Source organism: Micromesistius poutassou, assembly GCF_964030765.1.
Source record: "Micromesistius poutassou genome assembly, chromosome: 8".
Classification (NCBI taxonomy): domain Eukaryota; kingdom Metazoa; phylum Chordata; class Actinopteri; order Gadiformes; family Gadidae; genus Micromesistius; species Micromesistius poutassou.
The window spans coordinates 11,198,281-11,222,783 of record NC_140278.1 but is presented as its reverse complement, the minus strand read 5'-3'; the positions used below and the strand labels follow the sequence as shown (position 1 = coordinate 11,222,783).

General features: G+C 44.1%; 1 protein-coding gene across 1 annotated transcript in view; it reads right to left on the bottom strand.

The window, feature by feature from the left end:
• Positions 1-2,617: 2,617 nt before the first annotated feature.
• The window catches only part of bckdhb (branched chain keto acid dehydrogenase E1 subunit beta), a 43,341-nt gene continuing 21,455 nt past the window's right edge, over positions 2,618-24,503 (bottom strand). Inside the window, exons 9-11 of the mRNA XM_084472221.1 lie at positions 14,873-14,959; positions 3,476-3,623; positions 2,618-3,054 (exon numbers count right to left, since the gene is read on the bottom strand). Of these exons, the coding sequence (XP_084328347.1) occupies positions 3,483-3,623; positions 14,873-14,959 (228 nt within the window). The 3' untranslated portion in view covers positions 2,618-3,054; positions 3,476-3,482. The remainder of the gene's footprint in view (positions 3,055-3,475; positions 3,624-14,872; positions 14,960-24,503) is intronic.

Genomic DNA, 24,503 nt, shown 5'->3' with positions numbered 1-24,503 from the left:
AAAATAAAGAGCTTAGAAAGGATTGGATTCTGAAGAAATGTTTTATTTGAGTCCATACATTTCTTTGCTTTTCCTCCAAACAAACCCATTTTTTATGATTGCAACAAATGCAATTGCAAATTTGAACCTGCAATCTAAAATTGTACCCACCAGAGTAAGGATTATATAGCACCCTAATGGTGAACATAAGGGAAAGTAAAAAAGTTGCCCAAAAGCAAGACGACTAGCCATCTTTATATTATTCCATATTCTTAGGCAGCGTCCAATTCCCAGCTAAATCTAAATGAATTTAATTGCATAAAAAAGGAAAAATACCACTGTCTGCACTGATTTCAGACACACATCTAAACAGCTGCTATCCAGCTCTAATTATGGCTGTGACACATGTGTCAAACAGAAAAACAGACTCAAAAAATAACAAATTAGACCTTTGTGAAAAAGACTGCTGTAGCCCATGGGAAACACATCCTTATTTCCAAAAACATGCTTTAGATTTATTTCTAGAAGTGATTACATCCTTAACAATGTGATTAAGAGTGCAACGCTGCTAGAAACACTACAGCATCCATTCAAATGTGCAGGAAAAACCCATTAGACACAAGCAGTGGTGGAATTCTTGCTAATCTCCGGTGGGCGTTTGACACCCCTCGCCAGACGCCTTACCTTTAGCTCTAACCTACCACCCTGGCTTTCCAGTATCCCCATGTAAATATAGTGTCTAATGACACACTGTCAAGAGCATGGATGCCATTATAGCCTTTCAACCAAACAGAGGTCATCCCTACCACCCCACCCAAAGGAGTGGCTGCCTCACCATCGCGGTCAGAAGGCCCTGCTTTCACTGTGACCAAAATGACAGACAGGGTTTTATCTTTACATTTGGACTGGGGTTTCTGCGGCACGGTACAAGAGAAGCCCATTCGGATGCTTACAATGGATTAGAAGTCGCTCATTGATCGGTGTGGCACTGAGTGCCCGGGGCTATCGGTTTGTTTATCCGCCACCTCTGCCCGGAACACCACCGCCGCAGCCACAAAAGTCGGTCCAAAAAACTGCCCGCCGCCTGCCGACATTGCTGGGAAAACTTCACGAGGTGTTGCACCACCAAAGAGGAAGAGCAGCGTTTCAGCGTTTGATGATTAGCAGACATGACATGGAATGTTTGGCAATGAGATAAGCCACTTTTTTAATATTCCAAGTAAGTTAATCCAGATCATCATTACGAACCAGTTCATTACAAGCCTTCTCCCTGTTGTCAGTTCATACGTTTAATGAAGTGTATTTCTCTGAGTTACAACTGACAGTCAGTAACACAGCAGTTCGACCCGGACACATCCAGATCTACTTATGTTTTGGCTGCCACTCACCAAATTCGATCAGCGATCATTCTCTTTGACTAATGGAGGCTTCATATGAAACTCTGATGAGGTCAAATAGTTTGGATCAGCACTCGGCAGATGACTTTGCAACAAATGCAACAAATTATTTGGAGCAGTTGCTCCAAATAACTCACAAGTAGATTTGACCAGCAATCTTGATCTGTAAACCATATGATTCGTCCAAATAACAAATTATAAGCGCCAAATTTACTCCAGCAATCTCCTCAGAAGATCGTCCAGAAGCTGCCTCAGATAAAGCCCATGGGACATTCCCTGGAGTTCAGACCACGTTCGCCATTTAAGACACACTTTACCCCTCCCTCTTCTCCTCCCACCTCAATCCTTCTTTCACCTCCATTTGTTCTGTACATACGTTGCGGTCCCAATAATATTACATTCCCTGTGATGTTTTGAAAGTCACCCTCACCTTTCTCTTAGGTCTGCTGATTAGGGCCAATCTATAAGAGAAACAATATGATCGTCACAAAAACAACATCAAAAGGGTTATGCTGCCATTGATGGATACATACACCAATGAAAGAAAATGTGTAGTTCAAAAAGGCTCAGGATCCCCACAGAATTAAATGATTAGTTGGGCGCGGTGACTCAAAGCAATCTTCAGATCAATGAGATCCAAAACAAATACATAGTATAATTATACTTTGTATTCATTATAGTCAACGGAGCCGAGAGTGTAACTAAACATAATACTGCAACGTTTAATTATTGCAGAGAGATTCATTTTGTCCTCACAGAGCAACGGACAGCCGATAGGTTGACAACGGCCTGACTTTGGTGGTAGTTCCCAAATACGTTTTTGGCAACATACCAGCCAAATTTCCAGTGAAATGCGAGCTACCCTGTGTGGTGTCCGGTTTGATCCCCATTTTGACAGTTAAATGGAAAGAAAATAAATGGTAATACTTTGTTACATTGCGCAAGACTTAAGATATAGCAAGAAAGCATTTCCGGAAGGGTCGAGGTGGGTAGAGATGCTAAGCAATTTTCTACACAAAAAAAAAAATGAATAGATAAATGTTGAGTAATGGGAAACAAATTACAATTTTCTACATAAAAAAAATATGAATAGATAAATGTTGAGTAATGGGAAACAAATTACCTCCATTAAAGTCATTAATTATCAGTTTAATCTTTGGTAGCAGGAGTGTTTTGGATGCAGAGTCATCAGTTGTGCCAATAAATGGGAGTAATGAAAATAAATTCTGTAGTCAATCCACATTGTTTTATCATGTCCTTTATTATTTCCTAAAAACCATAGTCCCATTGTTTTAGTATGATAGGGTCCACTTCATGTCAAAAGAGTGATTATAAATGTGAAAACAAATAGCAGGAGGAGTAACAGCAAAATAGACCATCTAATCCACACACAAAACCGACATCCAAACATAGTATATAGTGTCCAGAGTTAGTGTAATTATAGGAATTACGGGCAATCATGACGGGACAAAGAAAAATTGGGTCAAGTGTGTTCCCCAAAAGCAAAGGTGCTTTCAGAGAGCCACGGTAACAGTTAACAGGAGGCGCGAGTGCAGGGTTTGGAATCCATCCGCATACGGCTCCTGATTGGATGGTCGACAAAGTGACATTTCCATTGATTGGATAAATGACGAGGGAGGGGTGCTGGTGAGTCCAACTCCTCCAGAAACTTGGAACCCTGGAAGGGGATAGAGGATGAGCGAGTAAAAAAAAAAAAAGTGAATGCTTTGGCGCAGGAGAAAGCAGATGGGGAAGAGAAAGACGTCATGGGTTTTGGTGGAGAAAGATGTTGAGACGGAGAGCAAGGAGAGACGGGGAGCAGGGGGGATGGAGGAGAAGGATGCAGAGTTTAAGAAAGCATCGTTCTTCCTTCACCCTGAATTTCCAATGTGGGGTTTGTAAAAATGCAGTAAGCCCTTTTAAAGGAGATTAAAAACAACAGTGCACTGCTGTGGAGGACGCACAACAGGATATTGTGCTTGCGTCTGTTAACAATAAACACTAGCGTGTGTGACCTCTTTTGAAGCGTCACAGAAAAAATAAAAGGGCACCAACTAAGTTGGCCGTTCTCATGATATGATTCAAAATGTCCTCCTTACCTGCCACTCAGAAGTTGATCATCTTCTTGATGGCTTCAAAGCACTTCCACTTATCCGGAATGTAGAAGGGTTCGAATATATGCGGGAAGGGCGTGTCATAACCACACACCCTGGCGATGGGAGCCTCCAAGTTCAAGAAGCACTCCTCCTACACACACGACATGGACAAAATATGTACACCGTTAGACATTGGCCTATCAGCACAACTACGTTATCAACCTTAAAGGATGAGGACACTGGCACACAGGTACACGCACGCACAAAGAACAAAAAAAATGTATACAAAATTGATTTGGCTGTTAGACAGTGTGCCACTTTCTGGTGTCACATTTCACACCTAGATGAATGACAGCGGTCGAACAATCAACACAGATTCTCCACAGGCCATTAGAAATGCACTTTGCTGACCTTACAGGGAATCCTTTTCTGCATGACCTGTTCATCACCACATTTAGTACATGCACCTCAAAATACATTATCTCAGGCTGCTAGTGCGGAATCAATTTGCCCGGGATGCAAAACAAGCTGTAATGTGTCCACCCCCCACTGACTTTTGCCCTGCTCCCCTGAAACCAAATCAGGACAGAGTGGGAAAACATTCCACATGGGAACCACCCCCGACAGAGTAATCTGAACACCTCTCTCTCTCTCTCTCTCTCTCTCTCTCTCTCTCTCTCTCTCTCTCTCTCTCTCTCTCTCTCTCTCTCTCTCTCTCTCTCTCTCTCTCTCTCTCTCTCTCTCTCTCTCTCTCTCTCTCTCTCTCTCTCTCTCTCTCTCTCTCTCTCTCTCTCTCTCTCTCTCTCTCTCTCTCTCTCTCTCTCTCTCTCATTGTTCTTACTAGCCCGTCTAGCGGGATGATATTCAACCTCTTCCTTTGCATGGCCTAATAAATATGGAAAGCCATATAGATGCCTAGATTCATGAATAGCTATGAGACTTCCCCAGTGTACTGTATGGGCGGGACTTTTTTATTTCTCGGTATGGTTTTTATCACCTAGAATACATCTGCCATGACAAACGGGAAACAGGCGGCTTGATGAGGAGCCTTTTGTGCAGTGATAATTTCATTGCCTGTTAAAAACACAAAAGGCTGGGGGGAGAAAGTGCACGTGCGCGGTGGAGAGAGGGCCTGCAGACGCCTCGTGCCCCTGAACCCTTCCAGAGATGACAGCATGGCAAAGATGGGCTGCAAACGAGAATGACCTTTCCAAAGTTTGACACCCAGTCCTTGGGTCGTTTGCTTGATTAACGATATGAGAAACCAAGATCAACAAAGATATTCTTGATCTGTAAATAGTTTGTGGTTTTGCTTTTTTTAATAACACCCTTGTAAAATGTCGCAAACACTTGTTAATAATGTGGTGGGAGTAATTCAGTCCAACGGTAATGGGTAGAGGCTATCTCCTGCATCTCCAGGGGTGATAATGAAGCAGAAGTACATCACGTTGGAGCCCCAGCGTCCAGACTTATGCAGAGGGGTTGGTTCTTGGAGTGTGCTTTGGGTCAGAGATGCTACCTTCTTGGCAGCAAGGCTCCCAGTTCCTTTGCCAGGGGCCATGGGGCATCTTGATACAGCGAGCTAATGAGGGATGAACCGGGTTAAATAAACATATCGGAAGGTTGGGCCAATGTCTTCATCTCTAAATCTTTGACTTTTCCTCACGGGCCAAATTACCACAGCACAATATACAAGAACAAAAAAAAAATCCCCTGGCAAACTGTGGCAGATCTGGGCATGCACACAGTTTTGAATATATTGAAAAATTGATTTTAAATAGTCTTTTAGTTGAACATGTGCCTAATGTATGTATTAGAATTGTTAAGATTGTTAATATGCATACATGAACTGTGAGAACTCTCAAGCTTTAGTGATATGTGGATGAACATGGTAACATGTCTTATTTGGTCGGAATTCATGCCACTTTGTCACTGTTGCTTAAATAAGACATCATTAAGACGTCATTAAGAAAGCAACACAAGAGGTTTTTGCTATTCCCCGCCAAGTTTATGAACGTTCCACTCTGCTCTAAATGAGGTGCGATCCTTTGTGACACTGAAGTGCCTCTTGTTGATGGCTGCATCCGAGAGAGGATTAAGCTTCTCGGCCACTTCTAGTACAACGCCATGGTGGATGGATCATTTCATATATAGCATTACCCTTTATAACGCTCCTACACAATGGTGGCTCACAACGCTTTTTTTTTTTTACTTGCACTTCAAGGGTGAATGAGCAGCAGGGCAACACTGCAGCCTATAGGCAGCATTACCTACAGATTTGGACATTCCATTTCTTTACATCGCCTAGACATCAAAGTAGGGTAAGACCGTCTCAGTTCCTTAGGACTATGAAGAGTCTTGTGTAGAAGTTAAAAAACAAGAACGTGGTATTTTTTAATCCATGTCTCTACCGGGGGGTACCTGGCGGCATGTTCTGGGAAACCAGATCTCACAAGATACCTAAAACCTTTGAAAATGGACCTAGAGTGAACGTGAACTTTGTGGCCCTGGACCAAGCTGGCTATTGATGTCCCTCAGAGTAGTGAGACGGACAGTAACCCGCACAGCTTCACACCGCAGGAGGGGATGGGCCTGCTCAGGCCTGTGCAGCCAGGATGAAAACAACCCACCTAATCAGGACACAATAAGTAATCCTGCAGAAACAGTTTAGAGTAATATGCATTTGAGAAACAACTAAACAAGTTCATCCTGCAAAAGGCAGCCAACTGGTTTTACGAGAAATATTTAACATTTTAACTAATAAGCAACAACCCAGGACAGGTTCCATCTCCAAGATGTTAATACAGTCTTTCCTTGAATGTGAAGCGCTATTCTCTGCACATTAAGTAAACACTGGACCAGACAGACAGTACTATGGAGTTTGCCCCTTTTGTCTGGATAAGAGCTGTAATCTCCTCTAAATACACTTACTGGAAGTTTGAGAACAGTCTGGTAGACTGCCATCACAGCTGGACAAAGAACCACCACACAACTCAGATTTCATTCAAATCAATGTTTATCGTCTGTAAAGTGCATCATTATATGTAATATACTTGAACGTCTGAATAAAAATATGACAACATGGCTGTTCCAAAAGACCAGCATCCTGCAATGAGGCTGGGTGTATTTAAACACAACCTTGCGGGGGCTTAGAGTGGCAGTGGTAATGTTGTGTCTCCTGTCACGTGTAAATAAGAGTCTGTAAGAGACAGCAACAGATTGGGCGGTGCAACCACAAGCAATGGTAGACATGCGACAATATTGCCTGTTCTACTAGCCAAGAAGGACAATCACAGGTCTACTCAATGAGCTCTCCAAAATGTTGATTCAAGACAGATGGGGTACAAAAAAAGATTATAATTGTGTTTCAGCTTAGATAACGTCACTAAAAATGTACAAAGTATAGTAAAATTGCGAATTGTACATAAAATAACAACCAACTAACAGTCAACTTAATTTAGAGAATACCAGCATGGTGTGGAAGCTAGTTTTGGTCTTTAACTGATTTAGGAACATAACTGCTTTGAGGTACAAAGTTCAACATCTAAGCACCATTGCTACCCACGAGTCAACCATTTGGAGAGAAACTACAGAGTTACTCAAACTAAAAGATATCTCCACCAAGTTAAGCACATCCAATCTAATGGGGACAAGTCACGGGGTATCTGTATACCAGGACGCAGTCTCACAAATCAAACTTAAAATTCATATCTAAAAACTGGCAGACGAGCTGAAACATTTCACTGTCTTTGGCTTTATATCTGTTTCGACCAATCATGTGGCACGTGGGAACTGTAAGTGCACAATTGACACAAACACAAACACAAACTTGGCCAGCACAATTAAACAAAAAAAAGTTGTCTGTAAATGTTTAAAATCAGTTGGCCACTGTAGAATGTATTAAAACTTATTCAACTCCCCTTTGCTCATCCGCGTTGTTTTGTTTCCCTGCAGAAGCTCTGCTATAAACATAGGGCTGGATACTGCTGGATCCCAGATCAACCAGGATCTTAAGATAATAAATTGATATTATAAAAAGATATGCTTCCCAGTACTTATCCAAGGCCGGTTCTACTCTAGGTTGTTTCTAGCTTTTAAGCAAATGCCAGAATGGACCATCTCCAATTGTTAGACATATCAAAAGCCAGCCACCCTGAAACAAATACAATGGAACACTGATTTGTTGTTTAGAAGTACCTCAAGGATCAGTTAATTCTACAGAGGTTCTTATCCTGAAACAACATGGCCTCCATTTGTTTCCTATGAGCAACTCAAATGCTGAATAAGATCAAGTTTTGCCTTCAAAGACATTTTAACAAAAGTTATATATATTTTTATTAAATTATTTTCAATACGGCCATTAAAATAATTCCATGTGGAAATTTATAAGAGAACAATTCAGAATCATTGATACACAAAGGGCAAACTGCTATTGATTTATCCACAACAAAAGACCAGGCGACTCTACGGTTTTATTAAAGGCAGTAGACAATAATGAGTGAATTTGGCCTGGAGCTTCTCAACGATCAACAGGAATGAGGAGGCATAAACCGCAGAATGCTGTTGCTATATAACCCAAAAGACTTATCCCATGTGGAATTGGATACAGGTAGCAGCAGGCTGCAGTATAAACGTGAAGCAGCTTTTAATGAACATGGCCCCTATAAAGGAAGCAACCCCTCGGGGGAAACGGGATATAGCTCTACAGCAGCAGGGCACCAAACCCGCTTGAAACTTTGTTTCTTGGCTCCTCTGCCCTGAGCGAGAGGGCCTTCGTGATGGAAGGGCCAAACGAACAAGCCTTCCTTCTCTGTGGACACCGACAAAGGGACTCCAAGGGAGATTTATGCCTGTTGCCTTTTAAGCGTTTCCAAGAACAGCACCACAGCTCAGTGGTAGGAAGCCGGGTGGTAGTTAGACGGAGCCCGCTTGATTTACATTACACACAAATAAAAAGGAAAGGACCAGGAGAATTCACTGTTCCAGGAGACTCCCGGCAATCTGTGGTAGGTCTACAGCGAATGCCATACTGCATGACTGATTGTAGTATGTAATCTAGGCTGTGGGACTTCAGTGGGAAGATGGCCCACGTACTGCACATCGGCACACATCACAAGGGTATGCTGCCTCTGTGGTTTGTGGCGTGTGTGTGTGCATGCGTGCGTTTAGTGACTGTGTGCACATTAGTAGGCAAATGTGTCTAATGTATGTGTAATGGGAGGGTCCATTACAAGCTCTGATAGGCTTTTAGCTACTTTGCAATTAAAGGAGGCATGGACATAGTCATCACACATTGGCCCGGCACTGCAGGAGCTTCTGTGGACCACACACGATTCCAATGCAACTGTTGGGCTGTTGGGCAACTGTTGTGTTTTCATACACAAGGCAGACTCCAAGTGCTTCACATATAAACATTGTCATAGAATAAAAGAAAATAATAGATAAGTAAAAAAGTAAAATAGGTAGAAAATAAGGGCAAAGTAAAAAAAGAAGAAGCATTTTAGAAAGTGCAATGTATTTAAGATCAACAGTCTCTGATACCCACGTCATACAATTTTCGGGACTTGGCCCGACCAAAAGGAACTTGGTCCTTATCCTGGGAGTCTGACCCAGACACACGTTGTCTCTCCACGACCTAAAGGAACTTGGTCCTTACCCATGTCGGGTCTCCGACCCGGCCTAAAAGAACTTGGTCCTTACCCACGTCGGGACTCCAGCCCGACCTAACGGAACTTGGTCCTTACCCACATCGGGTCTCCGACCCGGCCTAAAGGAACTTGGCCCTTACCCACGTCGGGACTCCGGCCCGACCTAAAGGAACTTGGTCCTTACTCTTTCACATTTGTCAGGACTCCGACCCGACCTAAAGGAACTTGGTCCTTACTCTTTCACATTCGTCGGGACTCCGGCCCGACCTAAAGGAACTTTGTCCTTACTCTTTCACATTCGTCGGGACTCCGACCCGACCTAAAGGAACTTGGTCCTTACTCTTTCACATTTGTCAGGACTCCGACCCGACCTAAAGGAACTTGGTCCTTACCCACGTCGGGACTCCAGCCCGACCTAAAGGAACTTGGTCCTTACTCACGTCGGGACTCCGACCCGACCTAAAGGAACTTGGTCCTTACCCACGTCGGGACTCCGACCCGACTTAAAGGAACTTGGTCCTTACTCACGTCGGGACTCCGACCCGACCTAAAGGAACTTGGTCCTTACCCACGTCGGGACTCCGACCCGACCTAAAGGAACTTGGTCCTTACCCACGTCGGGACTCCGACCCGACCTAAAGGAACACAGATCATGTATCTCTCTGGTAAAAATAGGCAAAGTTAGTAATAAAATAAAAGATAGAAAATAAAGGCAAAGTTAAAAAAGCATTGTAGATTTAAGATTTAGCAGAAAGCTAAAGCAAACAAAAGTCTTCAGTCTCGTTTTAAAAGCTGTCAGAGTTGGGGCAAGTCTTAAATCCTCAGGGAGTTTATTCCAGCTATTTGTTGCATAGTAACTAAATCCTGCTTCCCCATGTTTCGTGTTGACTCTGGGGATAATTAACAGATTGGTCTCAGAAGATCTTAGTGGCCTATAAGGTTTATGTAGTGGAAGCATATCATTTAAATATTTTGGCCCTAAACCATGTAGGGATTTATAGGTTAGCAACATGATTTTAAAATCAATTCTCTGACATACAGGGAGCCAATGTAACGATTTAAGAATTGGTGTAATATGTTGAAATTTGTTGGTCTTTGTTAGAACTCTAGCAGCAGCATTCTGAACAAGCTGTAGTTGCCTTTTTTTTGAGAGACCTGTAAGGAGACCATTGCAGTAATCAAGCTTGCTAGTGATAAAGGCATGTACAAGTTTTTGTAAATCTTTGGTAGACAAGCACTATACCATTCCAAAAGAAACCATGGACGAAGATGGCGGCAGGTAGAGCAGGGTGACTTTTTAACATCCGTCTGGGGACTACAGATGAAAAATAGCCTCTTGGCTAATTCTGGCGCATTTACAGTAATGTTATTAATGTGCACTGTCCCTGTTTTCAAATAAACTTATAAAAAATAAAAATAAAAAAAAACATGAGCCCTTTAAGTCTTGCTACGTTTTTAAGGTGATAATATGCAGATTTTGTAACTGATTTGATGTGACAGTCTAAATGTAAATCTGAATCCATGATAACCCCTAGATTTCTGGCTTTGATCGAGTTTTTCAGGGACAGAGAATGAAGGTGTTGGGTTACTTTAAGCCTTTTGGTTTTAGCACCAAATACAATTATCTCGGTTTTGTCCTCATTTAGTTGAAGGAAATTTCGGCACATCCAGTCTTTGACTTGCTCAATGCACTGGCACAACAGATCTATGGGCTGATAGTCATTTGGTGATAGCGATACATAGATTTACGTGTCATCAGCATAGCAATGATGGTCAATATTGTTATTTTGCATGATTTGCCCTAATGGGAGCATGTAGATAGATAGAATAGAGAGGGTTCTAAGATCAAACCTTGTGGGACTCCACATGTCACGTTTGTTGATTCTGAAACAAAGTTGCCAATGGAAACAAAGTAGTTCCTATTTTGTAGGTAGGACCTAAACCAATTTAAGACTGTGCCTGAAAGCCCCACCTAGTTTTCTAATCTGTCCAAAAGTATTGTATGGTCTACAGTGTCGAATGCAGCACTGAGGTCTAGTAGCATTAGTATTGAGATTTTGCCAGAGTCTGTTAAGACAGATGTTGTTTACAACTTTAATAAGGGCGGTCTCGGTGCTGTGAAGGGGTCGAAATCCAGATTGGAAGGTGTCATAGCAACCAGTTGATGCCAGGAGGTCACTAAGTTGCTGGAGGACAACTTTCTCAATGATTTTACTTATGAAGGGTAGATTTGATATTGGTCTGTAGTTAAGAATAGAGGCATCTCGGCTCCGCTTTTTTAAAAGAGGTTTAATAACTGCAGTTTTTAAGGCTTTTGGGAAATTGCCTGATTGGAGAGAGTTGCTAACTATTTGCAATATGTCTATTGCTAGGCAGTCAAAAACATTCTTAAAGAGGTTGGTAGGTAAAGTATCAAGGCAACAGGTGGATGGCTTTAGTTGTGTCAGTTTCCACAACAGAGTCTATGACATTAAAATGTCATTGCCACGTTACTTTTGCCTGAACTGGTGGTAGTCCAACATTTTTGTTTAAAGTGGAGACATTGATAGCGCGTCTGATGCCGTCAATTTTATCAGTATAAAAAGTTGCAAACTCATTGCATTTCTGCGTGGAATGAAGGTCAGGTGGAATTTGTGTTGGGGGCTTGAAAAAGATTTGTTATTAAGAGACCTAACATTAAGTAGACCCATCCTGATGGTGTCATTGATAGGCTTTAAGGTTGATTTTGGTTTGGAGGGAATAGGTATGAGATTTGTGAGGTTAGCAGTGCGTCTAAGTTTCCCTTTGTTTACTCTCTCCGTGGTTACAGCAGGAATGCAAAAGTTGCCATGTTTTGACATAGGCAACCATGGGTTCAGCAGATTATGCAAAACTTCCTTCATACTGTGTCTACGACTGAACCCAGTGTTATCAGCCTGTAGCAATGACGTGGCAATGGTATCATTGACACAGATGCAAGTTTGATGCCAACATTTTTCAATTTCTTAAATTCATCTGGAAAATCATAAAGGGAGGAGATAGTGGAGCTGGAGATGTTGTTGTGGCTATGGGAGAGATGAGGCTGGCAGTCATCGTCGATGGAGGAGTGCTGGAGGTCATCGTCAATGGGGGAGTGCAGAGGAGGGGCGTGGCCGTTCCTCGCCAAGCCAGCATCTGCGATGGGGGAAGGCATGGTGTCGATGGCGTTGGGCGGGCTGTTCTCTCTTCAAGGTCTGTGGTCTGTCTGCTATCTGTGTGTCAGATAGTGGCACAGTAGATGTGTGGGGGAGGCTGTAGTCTTGCTTCTTCTCAACCTATGCTCTGACTGTGGCCTGTGTGTCAGACCGTGGCAGGGTAGATTTGTGGGAGAGCGAGAAGAGAAGATATATCTAGTTATATCAAAAATATAACTAGATATATGCCTACTTTTGGGATTTGGGAACGGACAAGGCCTGATAGAATTTATTTGAAAGATCTCCATATCTAACAATAGAAAGGGCATGTGTCAAGCTAGTTGACATTTTCTTCCCAAAGTTCCAAGCTGGTTTATACCGTTGTTATTGTAGTTACAAGGATCCGGGCTAAGCACCTTTCTGCAAAAAGCCAGATTATACGCTTGTTCCATCACATTATCAACGCACAACCAACGCCACATCTCTGTTGTTTCCGGGTGAGTCATCGCAGTTCCGAGAGACCTTGCCACCGCTCAGCCATCTGGACACAAGCTCAGACCATGTCATGTTCCCCAGGTAACCAGGCTGCACCAACGTGCATGTGTTTGTATAGGTAGAGAGAGAGAGAGAGATGTGTGTGTGTGTGTGTGTGTGTGTGTGTGTGTGTGTGTGTGTGTGTGTGTGTGTGTGTGTGTGTGTGTGTGTGTGTGTGTGTGTGTGTGTGTGTGTGTGTGTGTAAACCATAAATCGTATCATGGTTCATATAAAGTTTCACATTTGTTTTTTATTGTCTTCAAATACCCTAAAGGCAGGTATTCGCCACAACTATATTTAAACAACTTAAAATCACGTTATTTAAAATGTGAATGTCTTAAAATAAAAAGGTTCCCTGCTTATCTGAAAATACAGAAACAACTGTCCTGACTAATTAGCCATGTAACGCTGTAATGCTGTCACCTTTTCAACACCTCTTTTTAAGGTCTTAAACCAGTACCGTTGTTCCCTGTCGTTGACAGTGATACGTTCCAATTCTTACATTTTTTTTAAAATTGAAAACCATAAAATAGCATAACAGCAACACTGAGCTAGTGCCAGAGTATGAGCTTTTGGTCAATTTATAAGTACATTCACGGTTATAATTGCTGTGGTTATTATGTTATTATGACAGATGTTCCTTCTAGCGTCGTTGCCTGGCTGGACCCCTCCACCCTCCCATGCCTGGTATCCATTAATGCCCATTGGCACATCAGTTATTTAACAGCCCATTGATTTTTACATTCATGGTTTCACACGTAATAAAATTGACTGTTCCACCATAATTGTTGATACACCTGTACGGTCATAATAAAAACTTTTTTTGATTTCGATTGAATAAAAGCTTCATTTCCAATGTTTCACAATATGAGCGTTGTACAAAGGCAATCTGAATTCAGATAGGCCCAGGGCTGGTTAATGCTGTTGGCAACACTGGATTTGAATAAATCTCACGAGCATGATGGAGAAGTGCATTGGTAATTTGCATAAATCCATGGCATTACAGAATTTAGCAGATAAGTTCTTCCAAACCAAAGAATAAGTGGGGCTAATAAATTTGTATGAGTCAAGCAGGCTGTTGCACAGCCATTTTGAGCAAAGCTTGTACTAGTTAGTTTACTGAATTTTTAAACCTTTCACAATATTAAGCAATATAATTATGGTTCAACAAAGTACATTTGATTATTAAAGCACTTCAAATCCGGTAATATTTATTTTATAGGGTAAATTATTACTTTAAATTATACACAATGCCTTAATAATAAAAAAAATATGCATCACCCAACACTTTTAGCACAATGTTCAGATTCCCAATCACAAAGCAAACTTGACTTCACTTCATAAAAGACACCTTCAGTGAGACAAAGTGATATTCTGCCCAGAGTCTGTCGAAAAGGGACACTGCGCATACTTAAACATCCATCGCCAGGCCCCTAGAACTATGCAAACCTCATTAGAGACTCAGAGGGTGGAGGAGCGAGCTCTCTCGTGTTCCCCCTTAATGCAGACCAGGCTTAAGCTCTCCGTTTCACATTTCTGTTACAGTGCGACCCACAACGCATCAAACCTGGTGATCCACACAGTACAGCCGGCATTATATATAGAGCTCCAATAAGGGTATTTCAGCGCACCATGTACGCAGCAGAAACAGGTATCGTCAGGAATCGCCATGACATCTGGGTGTCGGTCAGACTAGGTTAACCTTGCACACTGTATAAGCATGGCCTACTATAGACGTCTGCGTCTTAAGATGTAGGTTATTTCTTCGGTAGCCTCGGGCCGGTCGATGAAAGACAGTGTGATTACGGTTGAACAACCCATTGTAAGCCACCTGGATCGCCCCCTCTCAACTCACTGCCGCCCCTGGGGTGATACTGTAGAGATTTTTAATAAAAGGTGGAGCATCTCTACAACACACACCTAGGGCAAGCAAACCACACCGCTCGACTCACCTGTCAAGAGTGTGACACACCTCAACTCACCTGTCAACAGCCTGACACGCTTGCCTGCATGTCAGGCAAATGCCCACACGCTTCCAAAATACTCGCACACACACATGTACCCACCTGCACTGTGGAGCTGATTTCTGCCGCAAATCCTCCGGTGACGGGCGCCTCGTGACTGATGAGCAAGCGTCCTGTCTTGACCACCGACTGAAAAAGAGCAGGAGACGAATCAGCACAGCCGCCAGGGCTGGTTTCACCCAAACGTTATGGTTGCTCCGGCTTCACCATGAATCACCACAGTTTGACAGAGCCTATACCAACACAGTGCAATGAGTGGTGGTGCAAGTCTTACCTCACCCGTCAATGTTAACAGGTTTTTAATATGTTACTAGATTTCGATTAGTGGTGGATGGATACCTTCAGGGGACTTGGAAAATTCCACATTGCGTTCTCTTACAAAGTGATAATTGCCGCTTGCATTGTTGAGCCAAGGCACACACAGATAATGAAAATATGACCATATAATAGGGGTGTAACGATACACAAAAGTCACGATTCGGTACGTGACTCGGTTTTTAAGTCACGGTTCGGTATGTGTTTCGGTACAGCAGTTTGGATTGGATTGGATTTTGATTTGATTTATGAAATTGTATAAAACAAATGCCTTACACAAATGAAAAGACATGAAATACAATTGAGGATAAAAACACAAAGTCCAGGACTTATTTCCGTTGTGGTCCTCATCACAAAACATCAGGACAAGACACTGACACTTTTTTTTTTTTCCCCCGGTACGTACCGAAATGAAACGTGCATCGAACCGTTAGACCCATACCGAAAAATGTCGGTACGAATACGCGTATTGTTACACCCCTACCATATAATATGAATATTAATGTGTGAGCTGCAGGCACTATTATCATTTCATTTACTCCACCTACAGATCCATACAGCTTTTGAGTTCATATAGACAGGTGTGATGCTTGTGCCTGCGTGCCTGCATGTGTGTGTGCTTTCCTTCGTCAGAATGGGTGTGTATGCAGCACAAGCAGGAAAGGTTCGATTTAGATGACTGAGATGCGGGAGAGGCCAACACAAAAGATGGATCTGGGTTTTCTCTAACCCTGCATTACAACTCAAGGATGCCTCGGCTCCACCCACTACCTCCCACAGCAGGAAAACCAACAGCCTACTATAATCTCGTGCACCCGCCATTGGCCCTCATCCTGAAGCTCGTCAGCTCCCTGGCTTTCTTAATTTCTCCGGCTCTCCCTCCTTGGGTCTCATGTTTTCCTCGCAGCCATTGAACTAATGTGTGCACTTTGGAGGGATTCATGTCAAGTAGAAATGCAAGCTTTGGCCAACTGGTATGAATGTGCATTTCCTGGTTGAGCAAGTGATTAATACATTTCAAGCGTCTGCTTTGAGTAAGGGCCTGAAAAATAATATGGTTAAAGTATGCAAGTGGATTGGAATACCCAGTCTGAATATGGAAAGCGGAAAAGTCTTATTCCTGGTCCAATGTTCTGGAACAAAGATAAGACTTTCCACAGAGGGATTTTTCAATAGACTTTCCTCCATGTAAACACAGGTGGGGAAGAAATCCCCTTAGAACACCTCAAAACCAAACCCAGGATTCCTGCAGCCCAGCACACGGTGCTGCATGCGTTGAATGAGTTAGAAGCCCACCGCTTTACCCGCAACAGAACCACATGGTATCATGGGGCTCATGAAGGGCCCCACACTGATGCTATGGAGGCAGATGTTTACATTGCTGAGGTCCTTGGTTTTGGTTGTGAGGCATGGCCGACTGTGGCAGACCATACTGTGCACGAATGTGGAGTGCAGACCTTAAATGATCTGTTGCTTGATCGGACGCCAGCTGGAAGACACTGGGAGAAAATGCATTTACATGCTATGCCGTTCGGAAGCTACCCTACATGAAAAAGGGGTTCCTAGACCACCAATGGGGGACTGTGAGTTTAGCTGCAGCCGTATTAGCAGAGTCAACAAATCCGGTGAGGGGTGAGCGAGTTGGATGTGCACAAGCCAACGGTGGAATTACACAGTTTGGAGGAATGTGGAAGTTTATAACAACAAGGGCTGGATGACAACACCTGCCAAGCAGAGGGGCGGAGGAGAGCAGGGCGCAGGATGCTGGATCGGGGGGGGGGGGGGGGGGGGTGATATGGCACGTTGCTGTGAAGCTTGCCTCAGCCAGATGACTCACACAGGTTGGACGGATAAACACGGAGCCCCTTCCAAACCCTGTCTCGCCTTGATGCTGACCCCTTGATCATTTGGAAATACGCAAGCACACACACACACACACACACACACACACACACATGCGCGATTGTGAGCACACACACACATACACATTGGGCTTTCCGTAGGCAAACAAAAGTGTGAAACCAGCACTGCCTGTGGCGCCCTAGAAAAGGATCCACGAGGGGGGACACACCGCTCTGCACGCCGCGATGCCAGCGCATTCTTCAGATGCTTTTGACACAAAAGAAGCACGCCACTGTTATTACAAAATCGTGGGATAAAATTTCAGGCCCTGGGGACCGGAGAAGGGGAAAACGACTGCCTAGTAGGTAGCACAAGTGACTGCCATTGGCAAGTACCTCTGGTCGCTGGCAAGTGGCGTGTTGGCCAAGTTAGTCTAAAGTAATGCACTCTCCCGTTACTTAATACGATAATGCGGCTGAAGAAAATGACAAAACCGGCAAAATGCAGTAACGTCTGGAGCGCACGCTGGAGAGCCTCGGTCACGTTGGTGAGGGGTGGGCACTGTAGTTTGAAATGCCAGGCAGAAAGGCAAGAGGAAAAACAATGCCATATCGTCTCTTTAGTATTATTGGTCTATATAATGATATCCTGTGCGGCGACACAATCAGATCTAGCCGACAGAAGCTCAGAACGGGGTCGGAAAGCCGGAGGGATTCAGTTGAATTTATGTTGACAGCTACATGTGCCAGTGATGATTCATCGCATGGCTGAACCTTCCACAGGAACACTGGATAAAACGGCCGCTTTAATCTGTCAATTCTTCCCATTGTCATCATCACAGTGGGGAGGGGTGAAGCTAGAAACGTCTGTGTTCCACCTGCACCCCCCCATTCACAGAAATGGGAGGTTGAAAGCAGCTCCTCCCTGCTGCCAAAACCCTGACATGCACATGATCAACTTTCATATGCGCACCGCTAAATGCAGATTTAGGCCCCCCCCCACACATACAAAGTCTTATTCAAATCGCTGACCGGAGACTCTGACAGCACTGGAACTTGTACATAGCAATTGTGGCCATTTCCCTTTTCGTTCCCCGTCCATTATGCGTTGCTTGGAGAAAAATGGAGAATTAGAATTGTGGCAATCGTCCCGGTCGCCGGAAAAAGACAGGACATTACTGTGAGAAGGTGGTGGAGACACACACGGGGCACCCCATGTGAACAGCCTCTAGCTTAACCAAGGGAGGTGAGGAGGGGAAACACAAGTGCGTTTACATGACACTCAAGAAGGTCAAATTATTGGGTTAGTCCAACTATGATTGGATTATTAAGATGCATGTATACACCTTAGTCGAGCTAAAATCAAATCAAATTTCTCATTTCTGCGCATGCTCGAGATCTTTTCCAGGGGCCGTGAGCCGGAAGTAGAAGGTGACGATAGTCGTGTTGTTGTCTCCGTTGGAAAACGAGCGATTTATTTAAAAAGGTGGCGCAGAAGATGGAGGAAGCTGGTGAATGTAGTTACCCCCTCTAAGAATTGTATCCCCGGCCGCGGGAGCACGCATGGCATGCATCCATTAAAGGTGGAAGCACACAAACACTACGCTTCGATTTCAGGCAATGCTGAATTAAAAGCACATGTTTTTTTAAATGTGGGTCATCAACAAGGTTGTAAAGTAGTAACTTCGGGCACATCTGTCAAAATAAATGTTTTTTTCTCTCAATGTGTTTTCGATCTTAATTCATTCATTGCGCCACGGCCGAACTGATGGGGATATTCTCTGATATTATGAATCTTAAAGAATGCATCGGGTTCTCAGACTCTCTGATACTTCCACAAGTAAACACCTATAGCGGGAGTTATCTCGCCAATGGGGGAGAAGGAATTGGGGGAATGCCGTATATGGACGGGCGGCGGAGGGGCTGCCCCAGCGGGAGAAAGATGTTTTCAGTAGACAGCTGTCAATTCACTTCAAGTCCATGTCATTTCTCAGACGCTCCATTGTTCCGACCTCTCAATATATTATTCCCATTCCCAACAAAATATTCCCATTGGTCCTACAGCCCACTAGTTTGACGTCCCTTTATTTCGAAAAAAAATAAACCCTCCGCTCTGACATCCCATTGTTCCGACTGGCTTTTGGATCACCTATGCGGCGGAGCCCGCATACGACAACAATCCCTTTCTCCTCCATGTCGCGTTTCAATCTGGACTTCAGAGAGTCAAAGCCAAAGTTCCTTTCCCCCAATTCCTTCTCCTCCATGGGTGAGATTACCCCCACTAGGCGTCTTTACTTGTTGTGGAAGAGAGTCGGCGATCCGATGCAGTCTTTAAGATTCAAAATATCAGAGAATATCCCTGGAAGAAGAAAAAAACATTTATTTTGAGGTGACATGGACCCGAAGTGAAGTGACAGCTGTCTACTGAAAAAATCTTTCTCGAATGCCGCCTGAAGTTTGTTGTTGCTGGTGATGTAAAGAGGTCAGCCGTTGTCTCTATTACCACTAGTTGAAATGGGTACAGCACCACCTACCGTACCTATCGAGGGCTTGAGGTGATCAAATGAGAGACTTGCATGTAGTTGAGAAGTGGTTCCAAGATTGTTGTGGTTATTACACAATAGAAATGCATTACTTAACGATACACAATTGGGCTCTTTGCCCCCCTGTTCTCTGCAGCTCCTAATTAGGTGTATTATGGGCATTAAAGTGCTTTAATTGTGGATTAATTGTGCTCAGTCAAAAGCAGAATCAAATCTTGGGGACTGACTAGTCAGTCTCGAGGGGCAAATCTGAGGACTTTACACTTGCTTGACATTGATAAGACTCGACTTTGACTTGGTATTCATGACTCACTGATCACTTGTTGCTTGCTATAATCCAAAGTATTTGCAAAAGTCAAAAGTGAATCTGTCTCCAGTTTGAAAGTATTCTTAAACAATGACCTAACAATGCCAATAACACTCAGGATACAAAACGGAGAAAGCTCACACCTTATTCTAAAATGAGCACTATTTGCCCCGTAGGGTGAACTCTGGTCATTGCAGAGCAGCCCTGTGTGGCAGGAGGCAGAAGGGTTTCTGCCGGTGGTTGGCGGTTATGTGACTGCTGGGTTGGGTCGGGCAGGGCCGGCCCGGGCCAGGCCAGCTTGGGCCACGGTAGCTGTGGCCACTGCTTTACTCCTCATTGTGCTGCAGGGCTGTCATTAGAGCCAGAGCCGTTCTGCCGGCTGCCGCGGGGAAATGTCATGTTTACCGCCATTCCCATACACACCCAGCATAATGAGCAGTGCTCAGCCCCTCCCTCCTCTGTTCACTTTTCTCCAAAATCTCTACTTTCTTCCTTACGAATCCATCCTCCCCCCTCTCTCTACCTCGATCCCTCGCTCCACCACTTCATCCTCCTCATTCTATTTGTGGTTTCCATATCCATATCCATCTTTCCATTCTCCCATGTCCTCCTCCACCTGCAGCCAGCCTTTTATTTCTCCCCTCCACCTCCTCCTCCGCCCCACCCAACCCCTTTCATCGAGCAGACACTCTTCCCCCCCTGCACCTCCCCAGCCCGGACCGCTGGCAGACGGAACAGCTGGCATCCTGGCCTTTAAACACGCTGGGCCTGACCCGGCCTCACAGCACTAGGAGGGCTGCAAGGGACACGGAAACCATTAAAACAGGCCTTCCAGCACACATAAATTCTCACATGTGTTTATTTACGCTAACTTGTACTAACTAACGGCAACTTTCGGTTAGGCGACACCATGGATGGGGGTGCACAAACAAAGTATTGGGTAAAGCCCTGAATGCTATGGTTAGTGGAAGATGTGATTTTCCAAAATTATATAACAGACTTATCACAAGGCCGTAACTCATTCAGAAAAGCACAGTGCAGAGACTTTATAGAAGGATAAAATAAAATGAAGCTGGCTTGGCTCCTAAGCAAGACTGTGGGTTGACTATGGAACAGAAACTCAAGTGCACACACACACATACGTTTTTTATAAATATTATCAGCAGGGGGGAAACTACTCGACTGCTCAAATGAGTGTTGACCTTATGAGAATCCCACAGAAAAGTTCCATTAAAACAATAACTAAATACAACTTAATCTAGCTGCTTATGTTCACACACGAAGCCAAACAGACGCCGACTGAAAGAGACCCTGCGTTTGACCGCCCTTGCGTTGCGCGCTCCCCCCTCCTGTCTCCCACGGTTTGATGCGGTCCGTTGAACCAGGGCAACAGGAAGAGGAGAATCAAGAGGCTGGACCAGTGCAAGGATCATAGTCGCCGAGCACTCACCATAGGCTGACCTCTAACCCTAGATATAACATTGATCTGAGGTTTATATAAAATATTAGCCCTTCCTTTCCACCCAAGCAGCTTCCATTTCCAGTCCCTCTTGTGAGACTTTGTTGTACACGACCCTCTGGAGGAAGCGCCTGATATTCGGCCAGGATTGGTGTGGAAATGGGCCCCTTGATGCGATCCGATAAAGATAGAAGCGAGGGAGCTAGACCGATAAAAACACCATATCCGGTGAGACTACAAACTATCCTTCCTCTCATGCTCTGTACCCCTCACTTTCCATCTGTATCCCCTCGCGTATTCGTTCTACCTATATATATTCTCTCTATATAAAAACTAATAAAAAGAGAGTGAGAGAGTGTGAGGGTGAGAGTGAGTGAGATTAACTCTAGGCGCGTGGCCAGGCCATCTTCTCGAGGAGCAAGGGCGCCGGGGGAGACCTCAGACAGAAATAACAACTCATAAAGAGCCATTAAGGCCAATTCGACTCAATTACACCATGAGACACACTCTACCTTTATGCCCTGCAACCAGACCACAAACTTTTTGCTGGAATGCGCACACACACACACACACACACACACACACACACACACACACACACACACACACACACACACACACACACACACACACACACACACACACACACACACACACACACACACACCTGATAACAGCTTAGTCTGAGTATTTCATGAATAACTGCTTGCATGAGCAGAGACGGAGGCAGCAAAACAATCAAATGCTCTTTATTAAAAAGGTCAGAATCATGTTCTGGTTGGTGTTGATGTTAAATCCCAAAGTGGGAAGTGTCTTTTTGGGAGGGTACAATACAAATCCACCAGCTCAACTTTTTATTAATCTGGTTATTAATTAATTGAATGAAATGCATTGCATTGCATATTAAGGTCAAAGAGTTGACAGAATATGAAAAATGAAGATGGGAGAAAACTTCAAAAAATCCTACCACTGTCTAACTAGAAAGCCATATTTGTCAGTGGCCTTTTGTTTAGAACGTTCAACACCCATCCCCCATTAATTTGTAAGAAATAGCAGTGTAGACCAAAACAACAAGTTGTTTATCTGGAGCGAGAACGACTATAAAAACCAAAAACAATAAATTCGGACCTGTCACCAGAAACCTGGGAACCCGACTCCCATCGTCTCCAAGACTGCTGTTTTAGATCAAAATAACCAAGGTTGACTAAAGTTAAAATTTATCAATTTGTGTGTTTCTCAACAGTTTACAATTACAGGGGGTTGTGCAGCCAAGGGCTTTGTCTTTTCCACTCCAACCAATAACTCAAACATCTTTCTGATAATCACACCCTGTTGGAGAGAGGGGAGCCATGACCATTGAAACAAGCATAATGGCTGGAATATGGTTTGAATAAAAGCCTATCACAGATGTCCAGGTTGCATGGCACAAAGTACCTGCGAAGCCCTGCGTTATTTCATCCTGAACTCCAGTGCACTCTCACCTAAGGTGAATCCATTCAAACGTTCGCTCATAAGGATCAGCGAGGCTAGGTCCGGTACCCACTCCAAGTCCAACCCACTCTTTATTTGTGGGCCCTCAGAGGCCAGCCCTTGGCCGGTGCTGTCCGGCTCCTTTCAAGGTATTGACAGTATGGGTGCGTCTGAGAGTGAGCTTAACATCCTGGATGCCGGGGCGGCCCCTGTGACGCTACAGACACACTGACTGTCAGACCTGGGTCTGCTTTCTGTCTTCAGCGACTGACTCCAACGACCTCAATCTGTCGGGACCCCCAGCCAAAGCTCTTGAAATGCATTGAAAGAAAACATCTGTTGTTGAAAACCTGATGCACAATTCACCAGTACATCCCAGCAGTCCATCAGCCTCCTAGAGTTCTGCCTCATAAAAGAAGCGCGATGCCATAATGTAATTATTAACATCAACTCCACAAGCACTTTCCCCTGCTGTGTCTGGACTACTGAACCAACAGTTTTAACCATCAAAAAGACAAGATAAAACCATTTAGAGGAAAATGTGGATCATTTCCCAGCCTAGTTTACTCAACGTCATCAACCTATATAGGAGGCAAAACAATCCCATGGGGTGAAGAGCCACAGAGATCACGCTGGGTTCTGTGATTTATTGATCGGCTGTCGTGATGCGATGTTGAGTGTGAGCAGCTGATACAGGGTGCCTCTCCAACTGTCCGTGAGTGAGTGTGTGCACAAACCACTTTTGGACAGGGCAAACACATTTCCAACCTGTAGGCCTGTCGACCACGCTAAGCTATTTAACTGCAACTGTCCTGGTCGAACCTCAACAATCTACGCTCACATTCGCTGTGAAAAGTCCCTGCCAATCGGAGACCCTGCCCTTTTCGTCAAGTGCTTGAAGAAGGATTTTAGAAATATCCAGTGTCTTACTATGGAACGTGAGCCCTAGGAGTGGTGTTACTTCTGCTGAGCTAGGATAGCTTAAAAAAAGGATTCTGGATCATAAACATTGAGGCAGATGGGAATTGTTGGCTTGAGGCAGGCCGCTAGATCAAATATCAACGCCCCCGTTTACTTCAAATGGGTCAAATTGACAGCTAAATTGGTGATGTCTGTGGAGGCCTGCTCAAGTATCATGGTTATGTACGGTACCAACGATGATAAGCCACATTTTTTGATGCACCAAACCTTTCACCAGAGACAGCAAGGCAGGGAAAAGAGAAGGAGCGTTCAAAAGGAGAGTGGGGAAATGATAGACCACCAACAAAAAACCAACCATGAGTCATTTTCCATCGATATAACCACCAAAAAGTGCCACAGTACGACAAATCACACAAGTTATGATACACACATTGGCCAAAAGACACAGAGACCCACAAAACCCCCAGTAACCATGTATAATTCCCATAAGACCCTGTCCCTCTGGCTCAATCCAGGGTCAAATACAGACAGGGCACAAGAAGATGAACCGGAGTGCACCTAGACCTATGGCCAACGTACTCATTTTATTTTTGTTCTTTTCTCAACAACTCGGGGACAGTTAGGTCGAGAGAAATGGGAGAATAGGGAGTAGGAGGAGTGGGATTTTGAACAATCACTAGCTGTAGCGCTAGGAGCATTTGAACAATCACTCTGAGCATTTGAACCATCACTAGCTGTAGCGCTAGGAGCATTTGAACAATCACTCGGAGCATTTGAACCATCACTAGCTGTAGCCCTAGGAGTGGCCAGCCCCTTT